We start from the raw sequence: 15,055 nt of genomic DNA on the forward strand, positions 1-15,055 counted from the left end.
GTACCCTTTCCATGGAATATTTGACAAGTTCTTGATATTTGGAGATTGATGCAATTGAATTAGGAGACAAGGAGCACATCTGACTAGCTTATAATACTCTTTTTTGAAAGAACTTGTAAGCCATCTACCATGAATCTCTGTGAAGATGGGGGAGTTGATCAGATTTTATGTCACGTCAACCTACTCTACAACATGTGTTGACTAATCAGGTCATTCTCTCTATTTTCTCTTAAGCTAGTTTTAGATTTCAAGCACACCTGAGGTACATCAAGACCCCGCCATTATTTTTTATCTTCTTTTCTTTCCACCCATCATTTCGGACACGAAAGACTCACCCGCGGTGTACGTACATTGTCAACTATGATCATAATGATGATGAGATAAGTGAGAAGACTCAAATTGTGGCCTTCCACCCTCCCGGATTTGATTCATTTGGGGCAGATTGCACCGGACTATACGCTTATAATTGAGTAAAGGCATCTAATAGGGGACATGCTCTTGGGGAGGGCCCATTTATTGGAGAAGTTAAGGGTCATTTGGTTGGTGTGAGCGATGGGACATTCAAGGGCTATATGGCTTGTATTGTCATTGGAAATGCAGATACCCTATAAACCTAATTGTACGCAATTCCTCCGATTAGGCCAGATGGATACTTTTATTTGTTGATCAGCTATATATGGCTATTATCCAACTCATAGGATGCTAGATTTTATACTTCTCTTTAAAAAATATTTAGATAGTTTGTAGCCTTTCTCTGAGAAAAATATTTTTTTAGACTACCAAGAATGCAATACACAAAAGAACTTCAAACCTTATCCAAACTAACTTCAGGTGCTTTCAGCCTAATCAAATCTAGGTTCATATGTTTGACCCTGCTTTCACCAATACATTTCAATAAAAATGGGTAGGCAGCACCTCCTGATTCAACACACACACACACACACAAAAAGAAAAACAAAAAAAATTGACCCCTCTTGATCTATGTTAAACTTTAGATTGGAGGGGGAAAACCAATATGGGTCTCTCTATCTCTCTCATCAGTATTGCTCTAATAGAGGCAATTATGAATCAATTTATTTTCTTCACAAATGGGTGACACCGAGCTGTCTTGGTGGGATATCAACGATCTAAAAGATTGGAAGACATTGATCGTTATTAGATGCTAACATCTTAGCTTAATTATATAAATTAGGATCCTCTCCAATTTGTGCTTGAACCAGAGAGTTATGAACTCCAAAACTAGACTACCCCAAGGCCAAGCGAATCCATTCCCCATCCACATTAGTTTTGATTTTGAGCGCAGAGCCCTGTCAACAATTGATAAACTTCTAAGTTCTACTCTAAACCAATTCTATTTTTGTATGTAAGTGCTTCTGTAAATTAGAGTCATGTTTTCCTCAAGAAATTAGTCATCTTTTTGGTTAAAGTGATGATTTGTAAAGGTGCATGTACTTGTATTGAAGTCTGAGATTTGTGTAGCTGACCAAAAAACGGTAATTTAGGTGCATGTACTCCTATGGATAAAGAATTGAACTCCATTTCTCTGAAACAAAAAGAATTATCCTCCATGGATGTTCCATGCACAACTATGTCAAAGTATAGGAGGTCTCTGATTAGACATAAGCCAAAAGCTATATAATAAGTTATACACAAGTTGCATCCTGCAAGTAAATTAAATAAAACTTGGCAACACCAACTAAAGCTAAAGCATAAGATAAACACAAGTGTAGGTCCATTGGGAGACACAGGATATGCTTGATATATATATGCATGAGGCTCGTGTCGTTGGACCCACCGGACACTGCAAGACGCCACGTGGGTGTGACCCACCACTGGTCTCTCTAGTCCATCGGTCATGGGTGGAAGAAGGGGAGCCCAGCTTTCGACTTGTACCGGTCGAATGGGTCATTAGCTATACGTGTCAATTCTTTCCTTGCCCCGCACGCTTTCCACTCAGCCCTTTTCTTTGGAATTTTACCATTCCCTTCACCTTCACGCGATCTCTCCCACTTATCAACCCGCTAATACCTTCTCCCACTCCTAAGGCATATATATATATATATTTTATATATATATATATATATAATCATAACATACGTACGTGTGCGTGTATATATATATGTCGTAACAAAAGGGTCATGTGTTTTTGTGTCCTCCTTATACTTGGCATGAACAATATAGAGCCACCCAACCAATAACCCTCTTATCTTTTCATCAGTTTTATGTCGACAAGGCTCATATCAGGAGAAATTGAAATCATACCCCACACCATGTGCACGATGTGGTGATAGATCATACCAGTCAATCACCTTATTTTGTTTTTGTGAGCCCCATTCATCGTGCATTTGTCTCGATATTTAGCTACAGAAATGAGATAGGATGATTGGCATGGTGTAGAATATAATTTCTTAGATAAAAGAGGGGTGTAGGTACAAAAGAATTCTCAGATAACATCAACTCAATGTTTTTCAAAAAAGTTTAATCCAGCAGATATTTTCTCTTATTCTCAGTTATCTGCTAGAGTAGGAGAAATATTTTCATGAGCGACAGGAAGAGATATCTATATATATGAATAATAATAATTCATTCGTGCACAATTCATGTAAATGGCATAGGTTTATTCTCGTACCATGAAAAGCTCATGGGAGTTCTTTTCTTCTGTACAATCACTAACATCATGCTTGATTAGATGAAAAGAAGGGGAAAAAAAATATAAAGCAACCTTGGAGGTGGGTTAATTAGACAGGTGTTTGAACATGAGGAGATCATGGGATTCTTCTTTTTATTCTACTCTATGATCTATTCATCGATCAAAATCAGGTGAAAAGGGAGAGAACTACACATCATATGGTGACTGTTAGGGATCCTCCTCATTCCCTAGTCCCAAAAACTGAACAAGAAGAGAGGTTGTGGCTCTGTGGCGTGGGGCCTGAAAACTCCTTCCTAGAATGTTGTCGAATGGGTAAAAGGATTGAAGAAACGAGGTTTTGGCTGGGCGACCATGAAAGGTCCGGCGCCGCCGCCGCCGCCACCTTTGGAGCCATCGGAGGCACCGCCGATCCTCTCGCATGAAGGGCACATCGTGAGGGTGGCTGCAGGAAACTGCATGTAGAACGGGTGTGCAAATTTGAGGGCCTTCAGCTCCTGCAGCTCCTTCTGCAGCCTCCTGTTCTCGTCCCTCAGCGTCTCGCAGCACCGTTTAAGGAATTCGCAATCAACTTCAGTCTGCTTCAGCTTAGTCCTGTAAGGAATTCAAATCAGGCATGGATATAAAAATTAAAAAAAAGCAAGAACCAAGTTTTCTCAAGAAAGAACAAGAGCCAATTCGAATTCCCCATGTGGGTAACTAACGTTCTTAATCTAATTTTAAATTCAAATTACGTTGCATGGAGTTATGGAAGGGAGACAAACCTTGCTCTCCTATTTTGAAACCATACTTCAACTTGTCTCGGTCGGAGATTCAATTGCTTGGCTAAAGCGTGTTTTTGTTTCTGATCATCAAAAGAGAGATGAATATATATAAATTCTAAGGAGACTCATATGCAGACCTTTCCCGGATAAATACAGAGACAAATCGGCGCGTACGTGAATGGTTTGGTATAAAGAAAAGAATCTCGAGCGATGGATGATAAAATTAGGAAGGGTACTCACCGGATTGAGGGTGCTATGCTCCTTGAACCTGTCCTCTAAGAGGGCGGACTGCTCTTTCGTAAGCCTAAGCTTCTTTCTAGCACTACCATCCTCCTCTTCATCGCTTGCCCGTGAGGACAGTCTCTCCGCCTCCGCCTCCGCCTCCTCGCCCCCTGCGTCCTTTTCCCTCTTGACGCTTGGAGGATACGCGGAGGAGAACGAGGAGACCGTGCTATGAGGCGATGATGGCCGTGCCGGCCGACGCTCCTCGCTTGCCTTGCGAGCCTCAGCTTTGGGCATGGGGCTCGCCCCATACGCATCGTCGGAGAGGCTTAATGTGAGCGAGGGCTCGTGAGGCGTCGGAATTGAGAAGGTCGGGCATGGTTCTCGTCGCCGACTGCGATCGTTTGATGAGCCACAGCCCAATCCAATGGCGAGACCGATGCGACACACGTCTTCTTCTCGGTTCATGTCCATGCTAGCTTGGATTTTTCCAGCCCCTCAAGAGTCTTTCTCCTGTATATATTTGCTATAAGAGAAGGAAGGAAGGGTGTTGTTGGTAAAGGAAAGGAAGGAATGAGTGAGGGAAATGAATTTGGTGATGTGAAGGGCTTCTTGTGGGAATATGGGATATATCTCCCATGCACTACAAAGGCTGACAGATGGGAACCTAGCTATCTCCCCTACTACGAAAAAGAGAGTCCAGCACTACCAGCTCATAGGATGGGAAGGTGAAGAGAGATGACTACGTGGATTCAAATGGAGATGGGTGGAAGGGTACGAGGCATTATAAAACTCATCAAGACTCTGATTTTGCCTCCTCATACTCACAACCCACCCACCCACCCTCCTTTTGCTTCATTAATTAACTATGTGTGGTTCCTCCCCTCCATCTGCCCTTTCCCACTGGCTTTTATTCTTCTTTTGATTTAAAATAGGAATTACTAGGGAGAAGGCGACCTTTATATGCCTTCAGTCGCTGGACTTGATAGCTAGCTTATATAGTCAACTTCTCTATTCCAGGAATACACTAACTAGAGTTGGGTTCAACCCAGGCTTCAATTCTTTCAATTATGGGTGCTTGAAATTAATGTCCTACAACGTCATGCATATATGATCGGTCATCGTCCTAATCTTTTTCGTTCAATAGTAAATTCTATGATCGAAATTGTTACCTAGATCTACAGGAAAGTATCATCAATTTTCTTTTTTAAAAAAATAAACCTACAGGTCAGAAAGATCTTCCATCAGGTACGGCCACGGCACCGTATGGTCGGTCCGATATCTTATGAATTCATAATTATCAAACCAATCATCGGACGGTGACATGGTTGGATGCGATGATTGAAGGCTGCACATGAGGTGTTTGGGACTTGATGCATGCATGAAGTGGTCGCCCTACCAAGCTCTGGGAAGACATGGGGATCAAGTTCCACCTGCTCCTCTTGCCTGGCTTTTAATTCTTCGGTCCCTGAGGTGGTGATGGGAAGGACAGATGACCTAATGGCAAAGGTTTGGTGCATCGTGGCCTCCATGTCTTGTTTGCAAGGGGAAAAGAAAGACATGTGGGCTCTGCCAAAGATTTAAAACATGAACAAGAGTCCGTGAGATTTTGGAAAGATCCTCAGAATTCTGGTCATTCACTCAACCGTAACGCTGATGTTGTTGAGCCGAGATTTCCTCGCAAATAGGAACGATAGATGGTACAATTCATGGTTCAATAATGCTCTCCCAAGTCACCACTCCCAATCACTAAAGATATACCATTTTGTTTAGGCTGATTACCAATATATTGCTGAGGCTTCTATCTGTAACATAGTTCAGTCTGTTGTATGCTCGCAACGTTGTGCAGTCGATCATACATGCATACATGAATAATACAGTCGACTATGACCGATCATATGGCGATGATCAACTTATCATATCCTCATATAATTTTATTTTTTTTACTAAAATAGATGATTCATACAATTTTAGTACAGACACATCCAAAAAAGTCAGAAAACAGTAAATCATGGAACACTCTAGGCAGCTCTCTCTTCTCACCTCACAGGGCACCCCGGAGTGATTGGCCACAGTCAACTATAGAACTCAAATAATTACACTATAGATATTGAATATGGAAAATTACGCAAATCTCTAGCCGGTTGCGATTATTGTTAAGATGATAGTAATTGTATTAACATAATAGAAACATCACCTAATCCGGTGTTACTATTTGTGGAAAACTATACAAATGCCAATGGGCATCTTGGCACCTCAGTGACTTTAACATGTAGCATGACACCACTCTTTTAATCACCACTTTACATCTAGTAATTTAATAATTTACTATTTGTCAAGAAGATAATAATTTACATGTGGCAGATTATGGTAATCCTAATCACTTTTTTAATACTGCATGGTAAGATAAGCATTGACTTCGACACCACTTGACAAACCGATTGTTACCTAATGATATGATTATAGAGAATAACTGCCTTTGTCGAATATAAGAGGTGCTCCAAAAGCAAAGCAAATCGCTTATATTACTACACTAACACCAGTGGATGCTTTTGGAACGTCAGCGCACCCTTTCAGACTAGGCTGCTGGTGGATAAAGATAGCACGCCGACGGGCCACGCGTCATGCAGCAGTCGCGACACATCAGACGTGTGACACAATGAACAGTGGGTCCACCAATGATTTGCTATTATAGGGCATTCGATTCCGTGGGGAGGGGGAGGGGGGGAGGAATTGGGAAGAGCAGGAGTCGGCAATCATGGAGCTTTCGTGATATGATATAAAGAGAAGGATAGATGGTTCGATAGGGTGAGAGAGTACAAGATAAGGTCGTATGCATGGCCTTGACCGCTCCTTTTGCAACCTTAGCCGACCACGTTGTCTGCAAACCCTATTGCATGCTTGCCTTCTTGTCTTGCTACTGCTGCCAACTAACATTAATTAGGCCGCCACCTATCTTATCTAAAACTAAACGTATAGTATAAGTAGATTAATTAATGTAGGAAAACGAGTGGTACGAGACCTGGTGCTAAGCTTTAATGTTTAGGTAGGACTAGGTGGGGAACGAATGGATGCATTTAGAAAAGGTAGGAAGGTTATGTGCTTTGGTTGCATCACCATGGCACCAACTTTCCTGTAAAGAGGAGGGTGAAAAGGTCCCACTCATGGCTCATCTGGAGCAGGGGCCAAAGCCTCCTGGGATGGGAGACTTTTGGGGGAAGGGATCATGGCTGCGTCCGGGCAATATTCCATGAACTCGTCATACTCCATTTGTGCTGACCGTGTCGATCCCACCCATCTTTTCTAGTAGCTTTACCATTAACGTCATCGCCATCATCATTTATCATTTGATATTGAAAGTAGTTGTGTTTTTGGATTAGAAGCTTAGAAAATAATTCCACAAGGATCGGATTCTACCTTTAGAAAGTCCTTCATATTTATCCTTCACCTGTTTTTACTTATTATTTGAGCAGAATCCTCCACCTAGCCTGCTTCTACATAGGCAGCCCTCATTTAGATACAGAGAGAAAGAGAGATGGACTTTACTTCTCTTGAAAGAAAGAAGATGCTCTTCTGGACTCCAAAATCAATAATGGAGCATACAAATTGAAAATCTACACTAGTATTTATAATCTATATCACTAAAAATATCTAAAGATTAAAAAAAAATCATATATTTGATGATTTATAATCTATGCATCATGCTGATGGGAAGGTATGCTAAAATTCATTTATTGATTGTGATCTATATATCTTAAAATATGTATAAATTAAAAATTAACAGATTTTAATGCTTAGATAATAAGATATGGTCTTATATCATTTTGACTAAGAGAATAAAAAGGCTTAACTAAGATTTTAACTAAGTATGTCTTTTAATGATTGGATAATAAAATATGGTCTTATAATATGAATATCATTTTAACTAAGACTTCTATTCATATTATTCTCAAAAAAATGTTGTCGATCCGTATTATTCTGAATGGGTAAACCTTAACTGGCGATTACTTTTTTTAAAAAAATCATAGAAAATAGAAAACAAAGAATGCTAGATGGTGGTAGGTCAAATTGGTCATTTTATTGTTTTTATGTTATCCTAAGGAAATTTCACAAATTTTCATTTATTACATGCCCTATAAATTCTTTCTTCAATTTCCCTCCAACTCCTAAATCTTTTTTACATATACCATGTTCGAGCCTTATGCAATTATTGAAAATTCAAGATGAAATTTTTTTTTTCCACAAATATGAAATTTGAAAAATATGACATAGCTATCATGGTCATGGATAACTCTGCATGCATATCCTCCCATTAATTGCGGAATGTTGGACATGCAAAGCCAATGAAGACTTGCAATGGAGGGACCAATGAAAGGTGGTTCCATCCCATAAGTTCAAACGTATCATGTGCTAACTTATTACGATTGTCCTTTGGGTCAATTTCCAACCAAAGTCCTTGCTTCACTTTGTATTATTTGGCAGCATCATGGGGCCCCTTCATGCATGCCCACCCACCACCCCAGATGTTTCATTCCAGCTTCGCACGGGATCCGAATCATTTCCCATCGCCATCAGCAAATCCCCATATCTTTGGTGGGCCCTGCTGTCTCCCTTGCGTTCTATTTCACACTCAGCAACCCTTCTTTCCTCCTCACCATTTGACGCCCCAACTCCATTGCAGTGGTCAGCTTCCCCACCCCCGAAGCTACATAAATTCTCCGAGGACGGCTGTTGGGGCCCCATGAAATGCCAGAAATTGGAAGAACGGATCCTGCCACATCTAAATTATGTGCCGAGGGAATAAGCATGACATCGGATGCTTCCATAAGCCAAATCAATTCCGGACCCATTCGTGATCTTTTTACTATGAGAATGTAATCGTACATAATCCAAATAGGGAGACACGATAGCAGACTGTGTATATTGCGATGGATTTGCCAAACCACTAGCATAACAATGATGTGATCAAGCCTCCACATTCTCTTGCTTTTTTTTAAAGCCAAGCAGTATCGCAGTCCCGGACCTGATGGTTGCCGGTGGCTACCAGATTTTCGACATTTCAGTTTCTGGAGCAAAGATGAGGACAAGCATGGGCTGGCCCGAACCTTGCTTGGCGAGTACTGCGAGCTAGCACAGCCCTACTTGAGAGTGATTCGATCACTATGATTGGATGGATTTAGAGTGGCATCAACGATGGTGGCAAGGGCCACCTCCTGCTTCAGGACATTTGAGTCATGACGAGTGTCGATGTGGCCTTCCAAGCCAAACATGTGTTCAAAGAGGTAAATGGAGCTGCAAAGTGGATGGCTTTGTATGTGGCAAATCATTATGGGAGCACTTTGTGAGTTAGGAAAAGGAGTTGCCTAAAGCGCTCCAGGGCCTACTGTTTTCTGATATTATTGGATGTATCCATACTAGATCTGTATGAATCATCCGTCTCAAAAAAAAAAAAGAAAAAAACCTAGAAATATGCTGAACATAGCCAATCTTGGTAGATGGATTTCCACAAACAATGGAAAGAAAGAATAAAACATTCTGAAATTTTGGGGTGGGTACCGTAGGCTAGATGATTATTTTTTATTATAAATTTTATTTTTTGAATTGTAAAGTTGCAAATAAATTAATTAATTGGATCTATTATTGGTGTCAGCAAAAATGATACGATGGTATAGATGATTGGTGCTTCTCTTATGATAGTGTAAACTTGGAAGTTTATGTTGGAATTTAAAAAATATTTATATATTTTAATTCATAGGAGCTTTTTTAGAATATTTCTAAAATTCAAGTGAACTTTTCGATGCCTTTCATAGTGCTTCTTTTCTCGTTGTATAAACCTGGCAAAAAAAAATCCTCCAAAATTTGTAATTTAACTACACTTCTCAGGTCAAGCCTACCAAACAATAGCACCTTATAACTTGTATATAAGAATATGTTTTTAAATTTTTCAGTAACTCAAAAAACCCACCTCCCATGCGAGCACACGACCAGACTTTTATTTTTGGCCCGTCACCCCACTTAATTTATCTATGAATATTGACATGGTGACCAAAAGTCCATCCAAATCCTTCTCATGAAACCACGCTACGATTGTAGAAATAGAAAATGCTTAGATAGTGGCCTCCTATGACCATCATTTTGATCCATTTATGAAATGGATCAAAAATTCAAACTTGGACTAGACCTTTGTATTAATAAGCCAATCGAACCAATAATTTTTAGACGTGTTAAATGGATTTTAAATAGCTTAGGTAGGCAGTCTACAAGTCAAGTCACAGCCAGGTCCAACTATTAAACCAACTCATCTAATAAATTAGTTAGGTCAAGTCAATCCATCTACGACCTAAACATCTTTATGCTAAATTGAAACCCATTTAAATCGATTTCGAATTAGATTGGCAAGTTAGGTTATTAATTGACATATCTAACTTTTATTAGAGTAAAATTAATGATAGAGATGTAATTGCCTATTTTTGTAATAGTATTATGCCTGCCACTTGGATAAAACGTTTTTTTCTTTCCTGATGAGGAGGCGCCAATCATGGTGGTGGACCCAACCATGGGTGGTGGGCGCGTGGGAAGGGAGGTGGAAGGTGTCTTTAGCTTGCAAGTTGGGCTGGGCATGTTGCTTGATAGTTGGAACTTTGGAATTATCCCAAACCTTTTTGCCATGCAAAGCAACTGCAGGGACGCTTCCATTTGATGAAAGGCGGCTCACGAACCATTTGTGAGACCGACTAGTCGAACGGAGACATAAGTCGGCCATAGTGATCCGAGAGTCTCGTGTGAAAGGACTCTAATCAAAAGTACCTAGAAATATAAACTAAAGACTTTTTAATTTTAAAATAAAAATAATTTTTGAAAAACTAATTTTAGCATATTTGATTATCCATAAAAAATACCACACTGGCTTATATTTGGTTGAACATCTATTTTTTAGATAAATTGTATAAAATATTTATTATATTTTTTCTTATAGATTTGATAACTTAAGTGTATTTTTGAAAAAAAAAATTTTAATTCTCAGCTGACGGAGTAGCGTTCCAATGTCACTCATATTTTTTTTTTATAAAATAGGAATGCAACTTCTCTAAATTTTTTTTGAAAAGTTTTTTTTTTTTTTTCGTCCTATGGTTTTGGATCAACCTCGGGACCGCAATTATCCCACGTGGGTGGGCCCTGCACCAGCGGCTGAATTGGCTCCAAGACCGGAAAGTGGAAGCCGCCGCCGGATCGGGTTCACATGCAAGGGGGCTCCCACCAAAAAACAAAACTCTTTTCTTAAGCCCGCTATCTTCCTTTCTACCTCCTCTTCTTTCTCCTCCTCCTTTTTTACTTTTTTTTAAAAAAATATATTCTATAAATAAATAAAAAATAATTATATTCTTTTGTTCTAAACAACTATATCTCTTAATGCCTAGGTCCAGAAGATATCAAAGCTGGGACAGCTTACCTGTACTTCGAGAAATAGCCAGCAAACTAGTATATGCAATGCACATTAAAAAATAAATAAATAAATTACATTAACATAAAAAATACGAGATAAATAAAAATAAATAAAATATATAAGATAAAATGGAGTATAAATATAGATATAGGTATAGAGTATTTGATGGATGGATGTGATTCGCAAGTATGTTTGAAACTATTCATGTACTTATCTTTTTATGAAAATATGAGTGTATATTATATGATACAACCAAAACCAAACTAAAGAGAAAGGCGCAACAAAGTAAGAAAATGATCGAAATAGAAGATAAGAATCTATATTTATGGAAAGATGGGATATTAATAATATCTTGTCGGGATCTTTATGCATAGGCAATGCATTTTACTTATTTTCTTAGTTTTGAATATTCAAGAGGAGTGAAAGAGTCTCTTGGTAAGCAGTTGAGATTTCATATACAACAAATTTAATCTAATATAAAATGTTCTATATGTTACAATTATTTCTATGTTGGTGATTTATATGTTCAAACTTGGATGGTGAAAAGGCATTTAATGAAGGAAACGAGAAGTTTTTTCATCTATTTGTATGTAAAGTAGATTCTGTCATCCTAAATGTAAATGTATTTTCCCTCAAAAGCAATTTGGCAAAGTATTAACAAATCAACATAATTTATTATATATTTAGTCTGATTGTGAAAGCCATATATATTTTTTTAACTGTTTTAATCCCATGATTAGATTTTGTGGGTGATGGTAGAGCCTTCCAATCACGACCTAAGGATATTTTGTTCTCCTTTCTGAATGTGACAATTTGGTCATAATAAAGGTGGCCTCAAAATCATGTCATGTGACTTTGAATGATCCTTAATAATTGCATGTTGAATATAGTATGGAAAAAATCCTTGAAAATATTGAGAGTTAGGTCACATCAAATCCACCATCCTAATTTCTAAGGGAGTTCCTCAATCTAAGAACCCTCAAATAGAGGAACTTATAATTCATGGAAAATTTAATATTTAGGAAAGCAATATACATCATAGATGAGAAATGCGATATCCATTGCAACAAAAAGGATGACATGGATCAAATATGCAAGCCAATGCAATTCATAACTTCAAGCTTTCATATAGAGGTGAAGGATTTCGGGATCTTTTTACTCAAGCATCCAAGACCAAGTCTTTATTATTTTCTAGCCCTTCCATATGATAGGACTTGACTCGGTCGAAACGAAGATCAAAGGCCAGTTCATTTTTCTCATGCGAATAGACTATCAAAATGCGGTAAAGGATAGTGTAGAATAAAGATAGCTTTTTACACAAGTCCAACAGAGTGTTATGTTGACGAGTAATGAGATCTTAATCTTGTTAACATTATATGTCAAATTAGCTTAGTCAAGTTAGGGCACCTACCTACTACGAGAGCAGCACAAAAAAAAAGAAAAAGCTTAATCAATTTAAGACAGCGATCTACCATGATGACAAGACTCAATCACCAGAAGAGGAATTCAGTGACAGAATCCTATTGATCTAATAAAATAAGACCATTCTTTGAACTGCAATATAGAAAACCATGATGCGACAAAAGTTGACTTGGTTAAAGTTCTACATATTAGAAGCTGAAGACCAAGCCCTGCCCATGACACCTTGGGCCTTCCTTGTGGTAGGTGCCCAAGGCCCCACGAAAGCCTTCCTACGTGCAGAATAAAGTTCTCATTATCGGGCTTTTCTTTAAGAAAATGTGTTGGCTAAGATTTAGTTCTCAATAGCAATGATTGGAAAACATTCCTTTGTGGTAGGTGCCCAAGGCCCCACGAAAGCCTTCCTACGTCTAGAATAAAGTTCTCATTATCAGGCTTTTTCTTTTAAGAAAATGTGTTGGCTAAGATTTAGTTCTCAATAGAAATGATTGGAACGCAAGTTGAGTCCAAATGAATGGGAGTACAAATTTTATAATACTCAGATATCATGGAAAGATTCACTGTCAAATTCAGTGAATCTTATATGCCAAAAATTCTTCTAAAGCCCCGACCATCTCTTATATCTGAAAAAGTCGTTTTCATATATGCTGGAGCTCAACTTTGGGCCAAGCTTTGCTTCACTAGACCAATTAGAGCCCGGCTCTCTCTCTCTCTCTCTCTCTCTCTCTCTCAAAGGAGAACCATGGGCTCTCTCTCTCCCCCTCTCTCAAACCATGGGTTGGGCTCCGGAACTCTGTACTTACAGAAGCGATGTCCAGGCCCAGCTCTCCCTTTGCAGATAGCAGTCAATGGCAGAGAGGAGGCGACCCAGGTGTATGTGTCGAATTGAGGCCCAAAATGCAATACCCAGGAACCTTCTCCCCGTCCTCGCTTCGTTTCATATCAGTCGGAAATGTCGTGGATACAGATTCCATACATGATTTGCAGCCAGATTTATTGCCAAAAATAAAAATGTCCCCAGGGTTCAAGCTCCCTCTCTTTATCGTGTACGCTGTGACCAAATTCATGAGAATCTTTTAGATATTTCTGAGAAACAACTGTTGAATTAAATCAAATATTTTAAAATTTGAAAATCAAATATTTATAACTTGATCAACGGTCAAGTGGCAAGCATTCGTGCACAAACAAAAGAGCAAACATGGAAAGATCCCTAAAGGAAACATGCCATGATAAGTGTGATACATCCGCGCGCAAGAGCAAGTCTGGAAAGACGCCCCGAAGAAGGAAGGAAGCTTGGACGACCCAGATGCAACAAGCTCCAAGATCAAAGGAGCACAAGAAGACACGTTATCAATTCGCAGGAGGAAAGTCTGTTTTTTTTTATGCGCCTGAGCCTATATAAAGGGCTCTAAGGATCATTTCAAATACAATTGAAAATTTTTTCTTCTCCTTATTTTAAGAGCCTATATAAAAAGGGCTCTCGGAATCATTAGAATGGAAAAAAAGTAAAGGAAATTTTTCTTCTCCTCATAATTTCAATTTTTTTTAAAAATTTTTTGAGCTATTTGCAAGCGTGAACGTATTCTTTTTTTTTCTGGAGACGTACTGACGGAAAAGACGTGGTTCTGTAATGGATCATCGTATCTCTAGGAGATCTGTGCCGGCAGACCCGTACGTGGGGGCATAAATTTTTCTGAAACAACGCGTCAGCGTGCTTTGATCTACAGACCATCTTCTCTCTCTTTTTTCATTTTATTATTCTATTGTCAAGTTAATTATTTGCTAGTTTATTCTTTTTAATTTATTATTTTTAAATATTAAAAATATTTAATTATTAATTTAACAATTATATTTATGCACCTAGGCTAACAACAGCAACAGCTGATCTTAGATCAGAAAGCATCCCATCGAAGAAAACTTAAACCTCTCGCCAGCGATTATAAATAACAACATGCACATTAGTTTTAAAGAGAACAATTTCTCGATTCAGCTAAACCAACATCTTGCAGGCTGCAGGTTCCATAAACTTAATGAACGGAACATGCACCATCTTTTTTCTTTTTTTTTCTTAAATTTATTTACTTTCAAATAGCATCACATTCTCATCAACAAACGATCAAATCTCCAATCGATCTAGTAGGGTCTCTCCCCCAAAATGTTTACAGGAGGATCATAGTTGCATGCGAATAAGTTGGCGTCGTTTACCGCAAAAGCTTCCAAGGTGGAATCCCATTCCATTGGGCCGACGCCCACCTCGGACCGAGTGCTATTGCGGGCATCAAGGTAGTCCTTGGGGGAGTTTACCCAAAGTTCTCCTCTGAGGTTTTGACAATCTTCTTTAAGCATAATGCCACAGCATATTGTTAAAATATTTTGCTTAAAATTTTTTATATTGTTATTATTCTATTATAAAGAAAAAATATACTAGAATAAAATCAAAAGATTGAGAAGACTTTGTTTGGATCGAAGCATGCGATCAATACTGCCCTAAGAACGTGATTCGCCCCTACATACAGGTCTACAGCGATCTCGTCCCCAAGGTATAACAACTCGATTCAG

The 15,055-nt window shown here is 38.8% G+C and overlaps 1 protein-coding gene across 1 annotated transcript; it reads right to left on the reverse strand.

Moving 5' to 3' along the window:
- Nucleotides 1-2,586: 2,586 nt before the first annotated feature.
- Nucleotides 2,587-4,469, reverse strand: LOC103707529 (homeobox-leucine zipper protein HAT9-like). Its single transcript, XM_008792059.4, has 3 exons — nt 3,652-4,469; nt 3,412-3,491; nt 2,587-3,241 (listed from the first exon to the last, which is right to left on the reverse strand). The coding sequence occupies exons 1-3, from the start codon at nt 4,105-4,107 to the stop codon at nt 2,944-2,946; spliced, it is 834 nt and encodes a 277-aa protein (XP_008790281.1). The 5' UTR covers nt 4,108-4,469; the 3' UTR covers nt 2,587-2,943.
- Between the last annotated feature and the right edge of the window lie 10,586 nt (nt 4,470-15,055).

The sequence above is a fragment of the Phoenix dactylifera genome, chromosome 6 (assembly GCF_009389715.1).
Source record: "Phoenix dactylifera cultivar Barhee BC4 chromosome 6, palm_55x_up_171113_PBpolish2nd_filt_p, whole genome shotgun sequence".
Taxonomy (NCBI): domain Eukaryota; kingdom Viridiplantae; phylum Streptophyta; class Magnoliopsida; order Arecales; family Arecaceae; genus Phoenix; species Phoenix dactylifera.